This window comes from Anser anser (genome assembly GCF_964211835.1).
Source record: "Anser anser genome assembly, chromosome: 1".
NCBI lineage: Eukaryota > Metazoa > Chordata > Aves > Anseriformes > Anatidae > Anser > Anser anser.
The window spans coordinates 215,018,481-215,037,508 of record NC_139720.1 but is presented as its reverse complement, the minus strand read 5'-3'; the positions used below and the strand labels follow the sequence as shown (position 1 = coordinate 215,037,508).

The following is a 19,028-nucleotide window of genomic DNA, read 5'->3' as shown; positions in this document are numbered from 1 at the left end:
AGCCCCCAGCCCCTCTCCGGGCAGCCTGTGCCAGGGCTCCGGCACCCGCCCGGCACAGCAGCGCTGCCTGGGGCCCAGAGGGCACCTCCCGGCCTCCAGGCTGGGCCCGGGGCCTCTGCTCCTGGCCCTGGGCACCCCCGGCGAGAGCCCGGCTCCGGCCTCTGCGCAGCTCCCCGCAGGCCCCGGCAGCCGCGGGGGAGCTCCCCCGGGGCAGGGCCTCCCCCCCCCAGGCTCCTGCAGCCCCTCCCCAGCCCGGCCACGTCCCTCAGGAGGCCACCACAGCCCCGTGGTGCCGCAGCCAGCTCTGTGCCACCCGCGGGGTGCTCCCTGCCCCGCCACCGCTGCGTTTATGAAGACGTTGAACAGGATCCGACCCCCCCCCGGGGCTGCGCCCCCGGCCTGCAGCCGGCCCCCACGGCACCGCTCGGCGCTTCGGGCTCACCACCAGCCCCCACCTCGCCGCGGGCCCACCCGGCCCGCACCACCACGGCCTCCCTGTGGGCAATGGCAAGGCCGGAGCAACCCGGTCCGGTGGGAGGTGTCCCCGGGGGTTGGCACCGGCTGATCCCCGAGGTCCCTCCCAGCCCGAACTGCGCCCTGAGGGGGTTCCGTGGTCTCGGGGGATGGAGATAACGGCCCGCCTGCGCCCAGCAGCACGGCACCCACGGCTCCCCCAACACCGGGCCCAGGACTTTATCAGAGCAGCTTGGGGGGCTGCTCGGGGTGGGTTCCCCTGGGTGAACCCAGGCCGGTTTCTCCTCCTCCCGATTGCCGCCTCCTTCCTGCGCTGGGACGGAGGCGAGGCGGCCGCCTGGAGCCCCTGGGGCCTTCTGGCCCTTCCCGAGGGCAGGCCCGGCTTCTGCTTCCCCCCAGCCCTCGGGGGCCTGTCCCGCCTGCCCCAGTCGGGCCAGGACGACGGAGTGCGGCCCTGCGGGGACGCTCGCAGCTCCCCCAGCGCTTCTGTGGGATCCCACCTGGCCCACGGGCTTGTAACCCGGAGCCATGTGAGGGTTGTTAAAGCCCCCCAGGACCACCTGGCCCAACCACCCCCTACCACCAATGTCACCCACCAAACCATGTCCCCAAGCACCACGTCCAACCTTGCCTCGAACACCCCCAGGGACGGGGACTCCCCCACCTCCCTGGGCAACCCGTCCCAACGCCTGACGGCCCTCTCTGAGCAGAAACGTCTCCTCATGTCCCACCTGGCCCCCCCCGAGGCCGTTCCCTCGGGCCCTATCACGGTTACCTGCGAGCAGAGGCCGACCCCCAGCTCCCCACCCCTCCCTCAGGGAGCTGCACAGAGCGAGGCCCCCCCTCCCCTCCCCCTCCACCCCGCCCCTATAGGCCCCGCCCCCCCAGGCCCCGCCCGCCCCTCTAGGCCCCGCCCCCTAGGCCCCGCCGCCCCTCACCGCCTCCCCGATTCAAACCGCCGCTCCCGCCCCGCCTCGCGCCGCCATTGGCTGCCGCCGCCGCCGGCGCCGCGTCACGTGGGCGGGCGGCGCGCCGCGGGGATGGGGGAGATCGCAAGTCTCGCAGCGGGGCTAAGGTCTCGCGAGAGTTGCGGGGAGCGCTGCGCGGGAGGGGGGGCGGGGGCGGTTGCCAGGGAGACGGAGGAGGGCGGGGAGGGGCCGCGGGGAGGGGGCGCGCGTGGGGGGCGCCGGTGGGCACCGGGGGGGGGGGACGGGGACACGCGTGGGGCCATGGGGGGACAAGCTTGGGGCACAGAGACACGCGTGGAGTCATGGGGGGACATTTGGGGCACGGGGACACGCGTGGGGCCGTGGGGGGACATTTGGGGCACGGGGGGGACATGGGGACACATGTTTGGGGCACAGGGACTATGCGTGGAGTCGTGGGGGGGCTCTTGTGGGGTCCCAAGGGGACATTTGGGGGTGCCGGGGGGGGTCCCTTGGGGTACACGGCCACGCGTGGGGCAGGAGCAGGGGCTGCCGGGGGGGGGGGGGCACCCGTGGGGCTGTGAGGGTGCACGGGCTCCAGGCGGGGCGTGGGGACACAGGGCTTGTGGGCTCTGAGGGGGGGGCAAAGGGGCGACCCTCGGGGTGGGGAGCTCCGGGGGGGGCACTGTAGGGTGGGCGTGGGGTGCAGCGACCACCCCCGTGCCCCACAGGTACCGGGCCGGGGTCCCCACAGCCGTGCCGTGCCCCCCCCGCCCCCCGAGCTCACGCCCCCGCTGGACTTCTCCTTCCACCCGCTGTGCTGCCTGGATGGTGGGTGGGGGTACGGGGTACGGGAAGGGGTACGGGTGTGGGAAGGGGTACGGGTACAGGTATTGGGTACAGGGAGGGGTACGGGTACGGGTATGGGTATAGAGAGGGGTATGGGTACGGGTATGGGTACAGGTACGGGTATGGTCAGGGGTATGGGCGCAGGAAGGGGTATAGGTACAGGTACGGGCAGGGGTACAGACAGGTATGGGTACAGGTATGGGCAGGGGCAGGGGTACAGGCATGGGGCATGGGTACAAGCAAGGGTACGGGCAGGGGTACGGGTACAGGTATGGGTACGAGTAGGGGTATTTGTATGGGTACAGGTACGGGCAAGGGTACGGGTATGGGTACAGGCAGGGGAAGGGGTATGCGTATGGGTGCAGGTACGGGTATGGGTACAGATAGAGGTACGGTTAGGGGCAGGGGTATGGGTACAAGCAAGGATACGGGCAGGGGTACAGACAAGTGTATGGGTATAGTTACAGGTATTGGGTACAGGTATGGACATGAGTATGGGCACAGGAAGGGGTAGAGGTACAGGTACGGGCAGGGGTACAGACGGGTATGGGTACAGGCAGTGGAAGGGGTATGCGTATGGGTACAGGTACGGGCAGGGGTACAGGTACAGGTATGGGGTACGGGTACAAATACAGGTACAGGCAGGGGTATGGGCACAGGTACGGGTAGGGGCAGGGGAAGGGGTATGTGTATGGGTACAGGTACGGGTACAGGCATGGAGTACGGGTACGAGTACAGGTAGGGGCAGGGGCAGGGCTACGGGTAGGGGCAGGGGTACAGACAGGGCTATGGGTACAGGTATGGGCAGGGGGCACCCCCTCACCCCCCTCACCCCCCCGAGCTGCAGCCCGCGGGCAGCCCCTCGCCCAGCTGAGCGCTGCGCCTGGCCCACGCGGGGCTGTGCAGCCTGGGGGGGGGGGGGGGGGTGAAAAAACCTCCCAGCTTCCCCCTTGGGGGGCTGCGGGGACAGACCCCGACCCGTGCCCCCCCCCCGGGAAGGTGCTGGCCGCGCTGGAGGGGCTGCAGAGCCCGCACGGGAACGCCGGGTGCCGCCTGGACGGGGCAGACAAGCTGGGGGCCCTGCGCCGCCCTACGCTGCGCGGGAACCCCATGGAGGAGGAGCAGGGCTACAGGTACCTGGGGGGGGGCAGATAGGGCTGAGGACCCCCCCCCCCAAAAAAATCAGCCGTCCCGCTGAGCCCCCCGCCTGCGGGCGCTACGTGCTGGCCCTGCCGCCCCGGCTCAGCTCCCCGGCCTTCGGCGCTGTCACCCGGCAGGAGCGCGGCGAGGCGGCCGCATGCAGCCAGCCCAGCGCCCAGCACCCGGCCCCAGCACGGCTGTGCCATGAGGTGGGACAAGGTGGGGAGGGGGCACAGGCAGGAACGGGGCCCGCAGCCCCCCGCCCCCGAGGAGCTCAGCACCGCGGCTGCGCTGGGCTCACCCTGAAACAGGGGGGCAGCACCCAGCAGGCTCCTGACGTCTCCAGGGCCTCACGGCATCCCAGAGCGACCTGCAGGGGTGTGCCATCGCCCCCCCCGTGCCCCCCCACCCCTCAATACCCCCCTTGTGCCCCCAATACACTTTCTTCCCCCCCTGCAGAGCGGTGGCGACTGACTGCGAGGGCATTTGGACGAGAGCAGCAGCCCCCACCCCAGCAGTGGTGCGGGGACGGCACCCACCAGCCCCGAGCCTTGGTTGGGTGGGGGCAGAAAGGGGCAGCAGCTGGGCAGGAGCCCCAGTGGGACTGGTGCTGCCTACTGGGAGCACTGGGCAGGGTGTAGGCGCAGAGCAAACCCCAAAACGGGGGCACAAGGGAAGGGGCCGTCCTCACACACGGCGGGGCACAGCCACCCCTCCGAGTCGTCACCTCCAGCCACGCGGAGCAGGGGAAGCCTCCCCCCACCCCCAGCCCTGTCTCCAAGGGGGAGACCCCAAAATTTTGGGGGCGGAGGGGCTGCCCCCACGCAGAGCCGGCCCCTCCCAAGCGTCCCGCGCCCGCGTGGGGCAGGGCTTCCCCTCCGCGGCTGCGCCACGGGGCTGGCAGGGCACAGCCTCACGCCGGGGGCGAAGGGGAACTGCGGCAGCAGGGCGTGGAGGAGGGAAAAAAAAATATATATATATATATACACAAAGCCCAGCAGGCACAGCAGGGACAGCAGGGCTCAGCACCGCGCCGCCACGCGCTCGGCTCTCCTGCGGCTCGCAGGGAACAGACAAGGAGGCAGGCCCCGGATGAACGTGTTTATCTATGGTGGCAAAAGAATAATAATTAAAAAAAAAAAAGACCCCCAAACATGTAAAAATGAGGGAAGGGTGCCAGAAGCCACCGGGTCCCGCAGGAGCCCGGCTGCAGCCCACCCTCCCCCCACTGGGGGGGGGGGGGAGCGGCCGGGGCCGGGGTGCTGAGCAGCACCAGGACCCCCGCCGTGGGCCCCCCCCGGTGCAACGGGGCTGCGGCGAGACGCAGCCCCCTCCCCGCCGCCCCCCACGCACTCGCACCCAGCGGGGACAAAGCCCTGGGGGCCGCGGCGGTGGCGGCGATCAGTGGGAAACCGGGTGTCTGTACAAGTTCTGTCGAGGCGAGGTGCCGCGGGGAAGGAAATAAAGACAAAAAAGGGGGGGAAAAAACGGAAAAAAAAAAAAACAAACCAAAAAACCAAACCAAAGCCCCAAAGCGGTGAAGCCGTGCTGTCGCGGGGCGGGCTCAGGGGATGCCAAACTGTACAACCAGTTCTTCTTTCGCGTCGACGCGGATCTGTGAGAGCGCGCTGAAGGCGTAGGCGGCTATCCGGGACACCTGGGGGGGGAAGGGGAAAAATAATAATAATAATAAAAAAAACGGAGAAGGAAGCCCCAGCCCCGCCGCCGCCCCAGCAGGAGCCGCTGGGCACGGGGCGGCTCGCAGCGAGCTGCGGGGCTGGCAGCGGCGTCTGCACGGCCGCAGAGCTCCCGGGGAGCGCAGCAAGGCGCCGGTGCCAGCTGGAGGTGTCCCGGAGCCACCAGCCGCACGGCCGCCGGGGGAGCTGGGACCGAGCTTCGTTAGCTGTTGGTGCTAACGAGCCCCGGCACGGCCGCGCTGCTCCGAGCGGGGCTGCAGCCTCAGGGTGCCGGGGGGGCGCGGAGGCCGGGGCCCTGCAGGACGCGGGTGCCTCTCCTCGGAGAAGGGGCGGCCCCGAGAGCTGCGGCAGGACCCGCGCCCCCGCACAGCGCCCACCCGGCTCCTGCTCCCCCCCCAAGGAGGAGGGCTCGGGCGATTTGTGAGGAGCCCGCAGACCTCCGGCAGCTCCTCGGCCAGCCGGGGGCTGCCAGAAGCCTTCCTCCCGCACCGCTCCTTCCTCAACACGCCCCAGCAGCGCGTGCAGAAGGCGGCAGGCCCCCGGCGGCTGCTGGATGTCCTGGGATCAACCCCGTGACCCCGCGCCGTGCTCCGCGGACGGCTCCCACCCGAGGGAGGACAGCGCCCGAGGGCTCCGTGCCGCCCGCCCAGCGCCCACCAGCGGGGCTTCCCCACGGCCCCCTCACCTGCTGCAGGTCTGCGAAGGGGACGGGGTCGCTGGCGAGCACTTGGTGGGGCTGGTTGGTCAGCGAGGGCAGCAGCGGGAGCTTCTTCCAGTGCGTCAGGTTGTTGCTCAGCATGGCCAGGCGCGTGCTGCGGGCGGCGAGGGGCTCACACGCACACATCCCCCCCCTCGGCACGCGGATTTGAAGCCCCGCAGTTGATGGTGAGCAGGGCTGGGGTGGGCGCTCGCCCCCCTTCCCTCCCCCGCGGGCACCTTTCAAGGGGGAGCAACCGCATCCAGGTGCCCGCTGCCTGCCCCCAGCCCCCCCTTCGTGGGGGGGCCAGCAGGGTTTGGGGCACACGCGGCCGCCGCCCCCAGGACCGGGCTCTGCCGCCCGTCGGCAGCGGCAGCGCCAGGAGGGAGGCGGGGAGCGGTGCTGAGCACCCCGAGGGGCTTCAGCCGCCCCCCCGGGGGCACGGGGCAGGGTCTCACCTGTACTGCCTGGCCCTGTCCATGTACTCATGCTGCTCCATGCCCTGGGAGTCCGCCGCCGACACGTCGATGATGTTGCTGCGGAGACACGGGACAGCGAGCGCTCGCCCCAAGCCCCCCCAGGTGCCAGCAGCACCCCCAGCACCGGGGACACGGCGCGAGGGGAACGGCTCGGGGCCGTTACGGGGCCGAACTCCTGAGCCAGCCGCAGACAGAAGCGCGCCAGGAGCAGCTGCCTGCCCCGAGGGAGCGCCAAGGGACGTTTTGCCCACCGCTGGCCCCAGACCACAAGCAGAGCTGGGGCTCCGGGCCCCACAGCGGGGGCTGCCCCTGGATTTCTCTCTGTCCGGGCTGCAAACCCACAGGTAAACGCCAGGAAATAAAGAGATGCTGCGGGGTTTGCTGCTGCCAGCGAAGGCACACAGCCCTGGCCCCTGAATCAGTGAGGCTGGAGAAGCCCTCTGAGGCAGGAGGGGGGGCAGCGGCTGGAGCCTGGCAGGGGGGAGGCTTCGGGGAGGCGTTGGGAAGAAATTCTTCCCTCTGAGGGCGCTGAGGCCCTGGCCCAGGCTGCCCAGAGGGGCTGGGGGTGCCCCAGCTCAATGCCAGGCTGTGTGGGGGCTGGGGGCAGCCTGGGCTGGGGGCAGGGGGGTCCTTAGGGCCCCTTCCAACCCAAACCATTTGTTGATCCTCTGCCGATCACCAGGTCCAACCACCCAGCCGGCCGAGTCCCATCACAAGGCCACGTCCCCGCTGCTCCTCAACGCCTCCAGGGATGGGGACGCCCCCACTGCCCCGGGCTGCCCGTCCCAGCGCTTGGGCACCAGAAATTGTTCCTCGTGACCAGTCCAAACCTCCCCTGGCGCAACCTGAGGGCGTTGCCTCGTGTCCTATCACCTGAGATAAGGGACCGGCACCTCCTCACAGTTTCCCAACCCCTCGCCAGCTTCGGAGCCCTTCTCTGGACACGCTCCAGGGCCTCGATGTCCTTCTGGTAGCGAGGGGCCCAAAGCTGAACCCGGCACTCGAGGTGCGGCCTCACCAGAGCAGAGCCCAGGGGGACGAGCACCTCCCTGCTCCTGCTGGCTGCACTACTCCTGACACAAGCCAGATGCTGTCGGCCCTCTGGGCCACCCGGGCACACTGCCGGCTCGCTTCAGGCGAGCTGACCCCGCAGGATCCCATCGCAGGAGCAGCTCGAGGGGCTCCCCCTCCGCGCTGGGCCCCGTGAGCCGGGCAGCCAAGCCGCAGCAGCGGCGCGGCTCGGGGCTTACATGGCCGTTTTGGCGAGGATGGAGGACAGCATGGCCTGCTCGTCGGTGCGCGCTGACGGCAGGCTGTGGTAGCTCTGCTCCGCTCCATTCAGCGCCTTGTTGGGAGGGCTGGCCGCCGGCTCCAGCAGCCGCTTCGTCTCTTCTTCCTGGGGGGGGGGAGGGGGGAAGGCAAGAGCGGGGATCAGCTCCGGCAGCCCGCGGCTCGCGTTTTGCCGTGCCCTGGTCCCGGTGAGGCACCGGCCACGCTCCCTAACGCCGATCCTTCGCTTCTCACAGCCGAACGGCAGACGCCGGGCTCCCCACGGGGCTGGAAGGGGGGGGGGTGTGAAGAGGCTCAGCACGGAGCAAAGCGCCCCCAGGCCCCCCCCGGCTCCCTGCAGCACCCCGGGCACGGCCGGCGCCTCCCCGGGGGGGGCGGGATCGGGGGCCTGCAGCCCCCCCCCCCCCCCCGGACAGGACAGCGGCTCCGGGCCCCCGGGGGTGTCCGGAACAAGGGTGGGGGCGGCAAGGCGGTGACGGGGGGTGGGGGACAGGGCCGGGGCGGGGGGGCCCAAAGCCAACCGGGGCGGGGGCGGCGAGCACCGGGGGGGCACCGGGGGGGGGCCCCGCGGCCCGGTTCGGGCCTGACCCCCCCCCCACAGGCCCTGACCCACGGGCGGAGCCCCCGGGGCCCGGTGAGGGGCGGGCGGTGGGGCCCGAAGCCGGCCCCCGGCCTCCCCCCCGGTGCCCTCCGGTCCCTTCCCGGTGCCCCCCCGGCCCCCCCGCACCTGGTCGGAGGCCTCGGCCTCGCTGCTGTAGCAGCAGCCCATGGCGAGCCGCAGCAGGCCCCGCCCGCCCGCGCCCCGCCCGCCGCCGCCACTGCTGCCGCCGCTTCCGGTCCCGTGACCCAGCATTCCGCCCCGCCGTCACGTGGGCCGGGCAGAGCCAATGGGGAGAGGGGAATTGGAAGCCCCTCCCCTCCCCGCCGAGACTCGGGGCGGTGCCGTCACGTGAGGGGGAGCCAATCAGAGAGCGGGAGGTGGAGCCGCCCCCACCGGCTGGGGGGGGGAGGGGGCGTGAGGGCTCGGTCACGTGGCGGCGGGGGTGGGGGCGGGGCTTCGTGAGGGGGGAGCGCGGGGGGGCGGGGCTACCGGGCTCCCAGTGCTCCCAGTGCCCCCAGTGCTCCCATCCCAGTGCTCCCAGTGCCCCCATTGCTCCCAGCTCTCCCTTTGCCCCAGTACTCCCAGTTACCCCATTGCCCCCAGTTCTCTCAATGCCCCCAGTGTTCCCAGTATCCCCAGCTCCCCCAGTGCCCCCCACTGCTCCCAGTGCCCCCAGTATCCCCAGTGCCCCCAGTATCCCCAGTGCCCCTGGTGCCCCCAGTTGTCTCAATGCCCCCAGTGTCCCCAGTGCTCCCAGTAACCCCCAGTGCCCCCATCCCAGCGCTCCCGGTATCCCCAGTAACCCCAGCTGTCCCCAGTATCCCCAGTGCCCCCAGTTCCCCCAGCGCTCCCAGCACTCCCAGTGCCCCCAGTATCCCCAGCTGCCCACAGTATCCTCAGTTACCCTGGTGTCCCCAGTGCTCCCAGTAACCCCCAGTGCCCCCAGCACTCCCAGCGCCCCCAGCAACCCCAGTAACACCCAGTGCCCTCCATTGCTCTCTGTACCACCAGTACTCCCAGTATCCCCAGTTCCCCCACTCCCCCCCCAGGGACAGGGAGCGCGCTGCGGGGCTGCCCCAGCCCTGCCCCCCGTCGGGCCCAGTCCTCGGGGACCCCCAACCCTCTGAGCCCCCCAAACTCTCCGAGCCCCCCAACTCTCTGAGCCCCCCCAAACCCTCTGAGCCCCCCCAGCCTCCCCCAAGGCCCCCCCGTGGCCAGGTCCTGCTCGGCGCGGGGCTGCGGGGAGCGCCAGGTGCCCCCCAGCCCGGGGGGCCTGCCCGCCCTGACGTGGGGGTAGGGGCTGGGCTGCTGCACCGCGTTTTGGGGTTAAACAGCCCCAGTTTGGGGCAGGGCGCGTCCAGGAGAGGTGGGCGCAGACACCCTGGGCACCGGTGGCCCCGCGGGGACCCGGGGGCAGGTGGAACCGCTGCGCACCACGGGGCGACGTCCGGCTGTCCGGCTGTCCGACCCCACAGACCCACAGATCCAGCGTCCACCCCAAAATCCAGCGTCCATCCACCAAAACCCAGCGTCCACCCCCAAAATCCTGCATCCAACCCCAAAACCCAGCGTCCCTCCCCAAAACCCAGCGTCCATCCCCCAAAATCCAACATCCACCCCCAAAACCCAGCATCCATCCCCCAAAACCCAGCATCCACCCCCAAAACCCAGCATCCACCCCCAAAATCCAACATCCGTCCCCAAAATCCAGCGTCCACCCCCAAAACCCAGCATCCACCCCCAAAACCCAGCGTCCATCCCCAAAATCCTGCATCCAACCCCAAAACCCAGCGTCCACCCCGTGCCTCCAGCACCTCCCCCAGCTCCGGTACCGGTGCCCCAGCTCCGGAACCGGGATCCCAGTCCTGGCACCCGTCCCGCAGCCCCCGGAGCAGCCCCCCCGGCTCGCCCCCGTCCCGTAACCGTAACCCATCCCGTAACCCATCCCGTAACCCATCCGTGCTGGGCCCGGTAACCCGAGCCGGTGCCGGCCGCGGCGAGACGCCGCCGCCATCAATAATTGAGTGGGGAGCAGCGCCCGGCAGGGGGCTGGGGGCTGGGGGCTCGGGGCCGCGCAGCTCTGAGCGCCGGGAGAGGTGGGAGCCCCCTGCTGCGGGCAGCGAGCCCCCCGAGAGCCCCCGAGTTGGGGACAGGGGGCGGGGGGCATGGAGGGGGCTGTGGGGTTGGGGCTGTGGGAGCCCCCGAGGGACCCCGAGTTGGGTACAGGGGGTTGGGGGTGAGGGGCAGGGGGCTGGGGGGTGCATGGAGGGAGTTGTGGGGTCCTGGGTTGGGGCTGTGGGAGCCCCTGAGAGCCCCCGGGTCGGGTACAGGGGGCAGGGGGCTGGGGGGTGCATGGAGGGGGTTGTGGGGTGTGGGGTTGGGGCTGTGGGGGCCCCCAAGTTGGGGACAGGGAGCAGGGGGCATGGAAGGGGCTGGGGGGTGTGGGGTTGGGGCTGTGGGAGCCCCCCGAGATCCCCTGAGTTGGGTACAGAGGGTGGGGGGCTTGGGGGGTGCATGGAGGGGGTTGGGGGGTGCAGGTTTGGGGCTGTGGGAGCCCCCGAGAGACCCCAAGTTGGGTACAGGGGGTGGGGGGCATAGGGGGGTCTGTGGGGTGCAGGGTTGTGGTTGTGGGGTGCATGGAGGGGCTTGTGGGGGGCTGCATGTTGCAGGGTATGGGGTGCGGGATGTGGGGCGCAGGTTTTGGGGCACAGGGGTCAGCAGAGCCGGTGTGTGCGTGTCCGTCTGTCCATGTCCGTCCGTCTGCCCATGCCCCCCCGGGGCATTCCCATGCCCCCCGCAGCAGGCGGCACCCCCAGGGTGCAGAACCCTCCCTGCCCCGCTCCCCCCCTCCACCACCCCCTTGGGACCTCCCCCCCCCTCGGGGCACCCCGGGGCACAGCCTGGCCCTGCGACCCCCCCCCCCCACTCTCCCCACGTGGCTCCCGGTGGGGGGGTTCCCAAACCAAGGCCCGGGGGGGGGGTGGGGGGGAGGTGGGCGAGGGCTGATGGCCGTGCCCCTCGCCAGGCGCCCACCCCGCCATGGTGCCCCCGGCTGTGGCGCTGGCCTTCCTGCCGCTGCTGCTGACGCTGCTGCTGCGCTGCCGCCACTACCTGCTGCTGCTGCTGCGCGCCGTGCTGCTGCCCTGGCTGCGCGACCGCCTCGGCGGCGCGTCCCGCGAGCAGCGCGCCTTCCGCTACCTGCTGGCCCACGCCGTCCCCGGCGACCCGCGCCACATCCTCAGCACCTTCGACCAGTGGAGCTACCGCCGCGAGCACCTCAGCTGCGTGGGGCCGGACAAAGGTGAGGGCGAGCGCGCGCGGGGAGCTCGGCACGGCCACGGCGCCGTCGGCACGGCCACGGCATGGCTGGCGTGGCTTCGGCACCCCCGGCACAACCACGTCGGTGCCAGCAGGGCTGGGGCGCTGCGGGCAAAGCCACGGTGCTGCAAGCGCAACCAGGGCACTGCCGGCACAGCCACGGCACTGTGTCAGAGCCACAGCACGTTCGGCACAGCCGTGGCACTTTCTGCACAGCCACGGTGCTGTTGCAAAGCCGTGGCACTGCCGGCACAGCTGTGGCACTATTTCAGAGCCACAGCAGGTTTGGCACAGCCATGGCACTGCTGGCACAGCCATGGTGCTACTGCAAAGCCGTGGCACTGCCAACACAGCCATGGCACTGCCTGCCAAGCCATGGCACTGCTGGCAGAGCTGTGGCACTGCCGGCACAGCCACAGTGCTACTGCAAAGCCACAGCACTGCTGGCACAGCCATAGCACTATTTCAAAGCCACAGCGCATTCGGCACAGCTGTGGCGCTTTCGGCACAGCCACGGTGCTATTGCAAAGCCGTGGCAATGTTGGCCCAGCCACAGCACGTTTGGCACAGCCATGGCACTGTTGGCACAGCCATGGCACAGTTGGCACAGCCGTGGCACTATTTCAGAGCCACAGCACGTTTGGCACAGCCATGGCACTGCCGGCACAGCCACGGTGCTATTTCAAAGCCACGGCACGTTTGGCACAGCCGTGGCGCTTTCGGCACAGCCACGGCACTATTGCGAAGCCGTGGCAGCACCGGCACAGCCGCGGCGAGCCCCCCCCCTGCAGCCCGCGGGGGCGCTGAGGGCTGCGCCGCGGCAGGGAAGCTGGTGGAGCGGCTGCTGCGCGAGCGGGCGCCGCGGGCCGTGCTGGAGCTGGGCACCTACTGCGGCTACAGCGCCGTGCTGATGGCCGCGGCGCTGCCCCCCGGCGCCCGCCTCTACACCGTGGAGCCCGACCCCCGGCACGCCGCCGTGGCCGAGAAGGTGATCCGCCTGGCGGGCTTCGACGAGCAGAAGGTGAGCGGCGGGGCGGGGAGAGACCCCCCACGCCCCGGGGGGCTGGCGCAGAAGCTGAGGTTCCCCCCCCCGGCAGGTGGAGCTGATCGTGGGCCCCTCGGCAGAGGTGATCCCGCGGCTGCGGGAGCGGCACGGGCTGCCGAAAGCCGACTTCGTCTTCATGGACCACGGGAAGCGCTGCTACCTGCGGGACCTGCAGCTGCTGGAGGAGCACGGGCTGCTGGCCGAGGGAGCCACCGTGCTGGCCGACAACGTCGTCTTCCCCGGGGCGCCGCGCTTCCTGCGGTACGCCAAGAGCTGCGGCAGGTACCGCTGCCGGGTGCACCGCGCCAGCCTCGAGTACTGCCGCGCCATCCCCGACGGCGTCGCCGAGCTCTGCTACATCGGCGCGCGCTGAGCCGGCACCGAGGAGGGCCCGCGGGAGAGCCCGAAGCGCTGCGGGGCCGCAGTCAGAGCGGGAGCCTGGGCAGGAAGGGTTGCGCCCGGGGCCGCAAGCACCTGAACAAGATTTGGGTCTGTTTCCTTAAAAAAAACAACCCAAAAAGTGTTTATTACAAAAGTGCCACGTCGCTGTCGTGCCCCCGCCCTGCCGCGAGCAGCGCCGCGTGCCCCCCGGTGCCACCAGCGTCCCCAGCCCCAGCGGGCGGCTCCGTGCCCGGCCCCCTGCGGGACGCAGCCACAGCAGGAGCAGCCCCCGGCCCCCGGGGCCCTCCCGGCGCCAGGGCAGGAGCCCCCCCAGTCTCTCCGGTTGGGTCAGGACGCAGCAATTTCAGATCATCCACTGGTCTTGATCCTGCTCGGCCCCCTCCATGTCCACCTGGGGAGGGAAGGGAAAGGTCGGAGACATGGGGCACAGCGCGGCAGGGACTGGGGGCAGGGCAGGGACCCGGGCAGCTGCTCCCTGGGAAGAAATCCTTCCTGTGAGGGCGCTGAGGGCCTGGCCCAGGCTGCCCAGAGGAGCTGGGGGCGCCCCAGCCCTGGCGGTGCCCAAGGCCAGGCTGGGGGGGGCTGGGGGCTTTGACCACGGGGGGGCATTGGGCAGGCGTTAGGGCCGCTCACCTCGTTGATCTCCCCGTCGTCGGGGGACTCGTTGTAGTCGTTCATCTCATCCATATCCTGCATGTCCTCGTCATCCTCCGAGTCCTCCTCGCTGTCCTCGTCGTCCTCATCGTCCTCCTCCTCCTCCTCGTCGTAGTGCTGCGGGCGTCGGGGCGGTCAGGGCGCTGCGGTGCCACATCCCATCACACGCACCCCGCGTCCCGCAGCCCCCCACCCAGCCCAGCCCCCACCGCGGTCACCCCGAGCCCACCGCAGGCTCCCGCCGCCCTCCCCTCGCTGGGTGACAACGGCCCCACGGCGCGGCCGCGCCCACCTCGGAGGCCGGCTTCCCGATGGGCACCAGGTTGTTGTCCTTCTCCGCGATGCTCTGCAGCTAACGAGGGAGAAAAGGGGGGGGGTCAGCGCAAGGGAGGGACACCCCCACTATGAAACACGCACAAGGCAGGCCGTCCCCACAGCCCCTGTCCCCAGCCGGGACCCCAGCAAGGAGCCTGCCCTGTCCCCAGCCAGAGGGACCCAGGAGGTGACAGGGCAGCTGGGGACAGCTCACGGCTGCCACAGGAGGCGTGAGGCCGTTGGGGATGTGTCCGCTGGACGCAGTGCTCAGCCCAGCACGGGGGGACTGGGATGGCCGGGGGCACCCCCGTGCCCTGCTGGCATCCGAGGGCTGAAGTTTTCCTGTCCCTAACGAGACCTCTGCTCGGCAGGACCGGCACAACTGCTGGGGATAATGAGAGCTCAATTAAAACACCCAGCACCTCGGAGCCAGAGGGACTCTGAGCATTTCCCAGGTGCTTTGTTTTTTTTTATACACTGACTAAAGTGATTTAATTTGATTAGGAGAACTTAATCACCGAGCCGCTTGCTTCGCTTTAATCAATTTAATGGCGGCTCTCCCCTTATTCCCACGGGCTGTGGCACCGCGCTGACAGTGTGGAGCAGTCGCAGGCCACCGGCAGGAGTCGCCACCTGTCCTCTGGGGGGTTTAATTAACTACAAGGCAGCCCTGGTTCTAAATTGCTCTGCCACACACGCAGGCCCCTGGGGCAGCTCGCGGGTCCCGGAGCCGCTGGCCCAGCCCCACGTCCCGGCGGCTGCCGGAGACCCCGCGGAGGAGCCCCCAGCCCCTCTCCGGGCAGCCTGTGCCAGGGCTCCGGCACCCGCCCGGCACAGCAGCGCTGCCTGGGGCCCAGAGGGCACCTCCCGGCCTCCAGGCTGGGCCCGGGGCCTCTGCTCCTGGCCCTGGGCACCCCCGGCGAGAGCCCGGCTCCGGCCTCTGCGCAGCTCCCCGCAGGCCCCGGCAGCCGCGGGGGAGCTCCCCCGGAGCCTCCCGAGCCCCGCACCCAGGCCTGGTGCTGCTGCTCCTGCTGCTGCAGCTCCCCCTCGTCCCCGCACGGCCGGTCCAGGTTGAACCACAGCGGCTCCGTCAGGCGCGGCAGCAGCGAGGGGAACAGCGTCGACATGGCGCCGCCCTCCCAGCGGCCGGCCCGGAAGTGCCGCCCCGACCCGGAAGCACTTGGGGGGGAGGGGAGGGGGAGGGGGCTGAAGAGCCCGCCCTGGTACTGAGCATGCGCAGAGCGCCGCGCGCCATCGCGCAGCGGACGGGTGAGCGCCGCGAGGCCACGCCCACGGGGCGCGGGGGGGGGTAGAAGGGGGTGAGGGGGCGTGGCCTGCGCGCAGGGGGCGTGGTCTTGACGGGGGGCGTGGCCGATCCGTGATTGACAGCTGGGGCGCAGGGACCCGCGGGGCGGGGGGGGCCGTGCCCACGGGTGTCCGCGACCCACGGGGGGGGGGGAAGGGGCTGTGGGGGGCTGCGGGGACCTCTGGGGGCATCTGACAGCACCCTGGGGGGGCCGGGGGGCGGCGGGGACCCCTCCAGGCACCAGGACCCCCCCCAGGCACCGGGACCCCCCCCGGGGCTCTCAGGACCCCCCCAGGCACCAGGACCCCCCCCCACACATCAGGACCCCCCCCAGGCACCGGGACCCCCCCCGGGGCTCTCAGGACCCCCCCAGGCACTGGGACCCCCACACACATCAGGACCCCCACACACACCGGGACCCCCCCCTCCCCAGGCCTCTCGGGGGCTCCCCATGCACCAGGAACCCCCAGGAACCAGGACCCCCCCCCCGTACGCCGGGATCCCCTCACGCAGCAGGACCCCCCCGGGGCTGTTGGGACCCCCCCATGCACCAGGACCCCCTGTGCACCCTGAACCCCCATGCACCGGGACCCCCCCCCCAAGGCACCAGGACCCCCCCATGCAGCAGGACCCCCCATGTGGCTCTCAGGACCCCCCCATGCACTGGGACCCCCCCCACACACCAGGACACCCCCGGGGCTCTGGGGACCCCCCCCCACACACACTGGGACCCCCCCGGGGCTCTCAGGACCCCCCCATGCACCGGGACCCCCCCCCCGCACCGGGACCCCCCCATGCACCAGGACTCCAGTGGGGCCCTTGGGACCCCCCCCCCCTCAAGACCCCCCCAGGCACCAGGACCCCCCCGGGTACTGGGATGCCCGCACGTACCGGGACCCCCCCACACACACCAGGACCCCCCCATGCACCGGGACCCCCCCAGGGGCCCTCAGGACCCCCCCAGGGCTCCCCCCTGCCCCACTGCCAGCCGCAGGGACCTGCGTGGCAGGGCCACGGGGTCACCGGGGTCACGGCACGGCCCGGGGGTGAGGGGGGTCACGGGGGGGCCGGCGGGGGCCAGATCCTGCCCCCCACGCCCCGCTGCCCCCGTGCCCGACCCACGACCGGCGGCCAAGGGTTGCGCCGCGCCGTGCCCGGTGCCACCGCCGCGCACCCGGGGCGCCGCCACGTGCGGCTCGGGGACTTTGTCCCCGCACCGGCACTGCTGGGACGGGGACGGGGACACCGTCCCGCTGCCGTCCCCGCGTCTCCCCGGGGACATCGTCCCGCCGGTGTCCCTGCGTCCCCCCCCCCCTGCAGGGCGATGGCGGCCCCCTGGGCCCCGCTGGTGCTGCTGGCGCTGCTGGCGCTGCTGGCACTGGCGGCGGCGCGGGACTCGCTGCTCAACGTCTGCATGGACGCCACGCACCACAAGAGCAGCCCCGGCCCCGAGGGGCTGCTCTACGGGCAGGTGAGCTCAGCGCCGCCGCTCAGCACCACCCCCGGGCCCCCCTTGGTCCCCTCCCCGGACCCCCTGGGTGCAATCCCAGGGGGGTGCTGAGCGCCCGGCACCCCCCCCCCCCGCCCGCCCGCCGTCCCCCGGCGGTGCTGAGCGCCCCCGCCCCGCAGTGCGCGCTGTGGAAGGACAACGCGTGCTGCACGGCCAACACCAGCGAGGAGGCCCACCGCGACCAGTCCTACCTCTACGGCTTCAACTGGGACCACTGCGGCGCCATGCCCGCCCGCTGCAAGCGCCACTTCATCCAGGACACCTGCCTCTACGAGTGCTCGCCCAACCTGGGGCCCTGGATCGACCAGGTGGGGGGGGGCGGATTTTGGGGAGGGGGGATTTGGGGAGGGGGATTTGGGGAGGGGGGATCTGGGGGGGTCTCGGGGTCGGCGTGCCAGCCCCCGGCCCCGCAGGCGGACTCGAGCTGGCGCCGGGAGCGCATCCTGCACGTGCCGCTGTGCCGCGAGGACTGCGAGCAGTGGTGGGAGGACTGCCAGGACGCCCTCACCTGCAAGGTCAACTGGCACAAGGGCTGGAACTGGACCACAGGTCAGCGGGGGGACCCCCCGACCCCCCCCAGACCCCCCCCCGGGTCGGGGTGCTGGGGTCCGGACCCCTCCCCCCCAGCACGCGGGGGTCTGCCCTTAGCCCCACGGGTCGGGTCCATGCGTCCTCCCGGGGGTTGTGAGTGGGGCTGGGGGTCCCTGTGGGGTTGGGGGTCCCAAAGGGGGCTGGGGGTCTCTGTGGAGCTGGGGGTCCCCATGGGGCTGGGGGTTCCCATGGGGTTGGTGGTCCCTGAGGGGGCTGGGGGTCCCCGTGGGGTTGGGGGTCCCTGTGGGGCTGGGGTCCCCATGGAGTTGGGGTCCCCCATGGGGCTGGGGGTCCCCTTGGGGCTGGGGGTCCCTGTGGGTTTGGGGATCCCTGTGGGGCTGGTGTCCCCTTGGGGCTGGGGATCTCTGTGGGGCTGGGGTCCCTGTGGGGCTGGGGGTCCCCATGGCGCTGGGGTTTCCCATGGGGTTGGGGGTCCCCGTGGGGTTGGGCATCGCCTGTGGGGCTGGGGTTCCTGTGGTGTTGGGGGTCTCTGTGGGACTGGGGGTCCCTGTGGGTTTGGGGGTCCCTGTTGGGCTGGAGGTCCCTGAGGGGGCAGGGGGTCCCCATGGGGTTGGGGTCCCTGTGGGGCTGGGGGTCCCCAAGGGGGCTGGGGGTCTCTGTGGAGCTGGGGGTCCCCACAGGGCTGGGGGTTCCCATGGGGTTGGGGTCCCCGGGGGGCTGGGGTCCCCATGGGGTTGGGGTCCCCATATGGCTGGGGGCCCCTGTGGGGCTGGGGGCCCTGTGGGGCTGGGGGTCCCCAAGGGGGCTGGGGGTCCCTGTGGGGCTGGGGGTCTCCAAGGGGGCTGGGGGTCTCTGTGGAGCTGGGGGTCCCCACGGGGCTGGGGGTTCCCATGGGGCTGGGGGTCCCATACGGCTGGGGGTCCTTGTGGGGCTGGGGGTCCCTGTGGGGCTTGGGGGGAGGGGGGGGAGGCAGAGGGGGGCGGCGGCAGCCTGTTCCCCCCCCCACACCCATCCCCAGGGGCGCTCCCAGCAGCACCCCGGCAGCGCTGCCTCCTGCACCCCCTGACCCCAAATCCCCCCCCGAACCCCTCTCGTACCGCCCCCCCCCAGGCACCAACCAGTGCCCGCGGGGCGCCATGTGCCAGAAGTTCAAGTACGTCTTCCCCACGGCGGCCGACCTGTGCGAGAAGGTCTGGTCCAACTCCTACAAGTACACGGCCGAGCGGCGCGGCGGCGGGCGCTGCATCCAGATGTGGTTCGACCCCGCGCAGGGCAACCCCAACGCCGAGGTGGCGCGCTTCTACGCCGCCCGCGCCCCCCGCCCCGCGCCCCCCGCCCCGCCGCTGCTGCCCCTGCTGCTGCCCCTCGGCCTGCTGGCCGCCCCCCCCTCGGCCTGGCCGTGACCCCGAACGGGCGCCGCTGGGGGGGCGCCGCCGCGGGATGTCCCCAAAGCTGCTGGTGTCTGTGGGGGTGTCCCCCCCCCAAAAAAACTGGGCGGGGGGGGGGAAATAATAAAGGCTGCGCCCCAGTGGGGTTTTGTTGGGGTTTGTGGGGATGGGGAGGGGGGTGATGTCTGTCTGGGGGGGGTGGGGGAGGGTTGTGGGGGTGTCCCCCCCCCCCGTGTGTCCAGGAGCTGTGGGGTCACTGGGGCCTGGTGCCAGCTCTGCCGGCCCCATGGGGCTGCCGTGGGCGGGGGGCGCGGGGGGCACGGGGGGCACAGGCGCTTGCTCTCCCCGTGCGCCCCGTGGGCTCAGGGTGCCCCAGGTCCCCAGC

At 71.7% G+C, this 19,028-nt stretch overlaps 4 protein-coding genes and 1 long non-coding RNA gene across 5 annotated transcripts; 3 read left to right on the top strand and 2 right to left on the bottom strand.

Moving 5' to 3' along the window:
* The first annotated feature begins 2,130 nt into the window (after window positions 1–2,130).
* On the top strand, window positions 2,131–4,496 carry LOC310894762. The gene is made up of 2 exons (XR_014580143.1): window positions 2,131–2,231; window positions 3,249–4,496. It is a non-coding gene; the product is annotated as an uncharacterized lncRNA (long non-coding RNA).
* On the bottom strand, window positions 4,477–8,432 carry LAMTOR1 (late endosomal/lysosomal adaptor, MAPK and MTOR activator 1). The gene is made up of 5 exons (XM_083825044.1): window positions 8,280–8,432; window positions 7,513–7,658; window positions 6,242–6,319; window positions 5,772–5,898; window positions 4,477–5,046 (listed from the first exon to the last, which is right to left on the bottom strand). The coding sequence occupies exons 1-5, from the start codon at window positions 8,403–8,405 to the stop codon at window positions 4,954–4,956; spliced, it is 570 nt and encodes a 189-aa protein (XP_083681170.1). The 5' UTR covers window positions 8,406–8,432; the 3' UTR covers window positions 4,477–4,953.
* Window positions 8,433–11,105: 2,673 nt separating this feature from the next.
* On the top strand, window positions 11,106–13,020 carry TOMT (transmembrane O-methyltransferase). Its single transcript, XM_083824667.1, has 3 exons — window positions 11,106–11,454; window positions 12,296–12,492; window positions 12,569–13,020. Exons 1-3 carry the CDS (start codon window positions 11,193–11,195, stop codon window positions 12,887–12,889), a joined length of 780 nt encoding a protein of 259 aa, XP_083680793.1. The 5' UTR covers window positions 11,106–11,192; the 3' UTR covers window positions 12,890–13,020.
* On the bottom strand, window positions 13,011–15,064 carry ANAPC15 (anaphase promoting complex subunit 15). The gene is made up of 4 exons (XM_083825147.1): window positions 14,895–15,064; window positions 13,865–13,924; window positions 13,552–13,689; window positions 13,011–13,309 (listed from the first exon to the last, which is right to left on the bottom strand). The coding sequence occupies exons 1-4, from the start codon at window positions 15,012–15,014 to the stop codon at window positions 13,262–13,264; spliced, it is 366 nt and encodes a 121-aa protein (XP_083681273.1). The 5' UTR covers window positions 15,015–15,064; the 3' UTR covers window positions 13,011–13,261.
* A 1,300-nt stretch (window positions 15,065–16,364) lies between these two features.
* On the top strand, window positions 16,365–18,783 carry LOC310883994 (folate receptor gamma-like). The gene is made up of 4 exons (XM_083805145.1): window positions 16,365–16,664; window positions 16,823–17,011; window positions 17,117–17,252; window positions 18,366–18,783. Exons 1-4 carry the CDS (start codon window positions 16,518–16,520, stop codon window positions 18,656–18,658), a joined length of 765 nt encoding a protein of 254 aa, XP_083661271.1. The 5' UTR covers window positions 16,365–16,517; the 3' UTR covers window positions 18,659–18,783.
* Window positions 18,784–19,028: the final 245 nt, after the last annotated feature.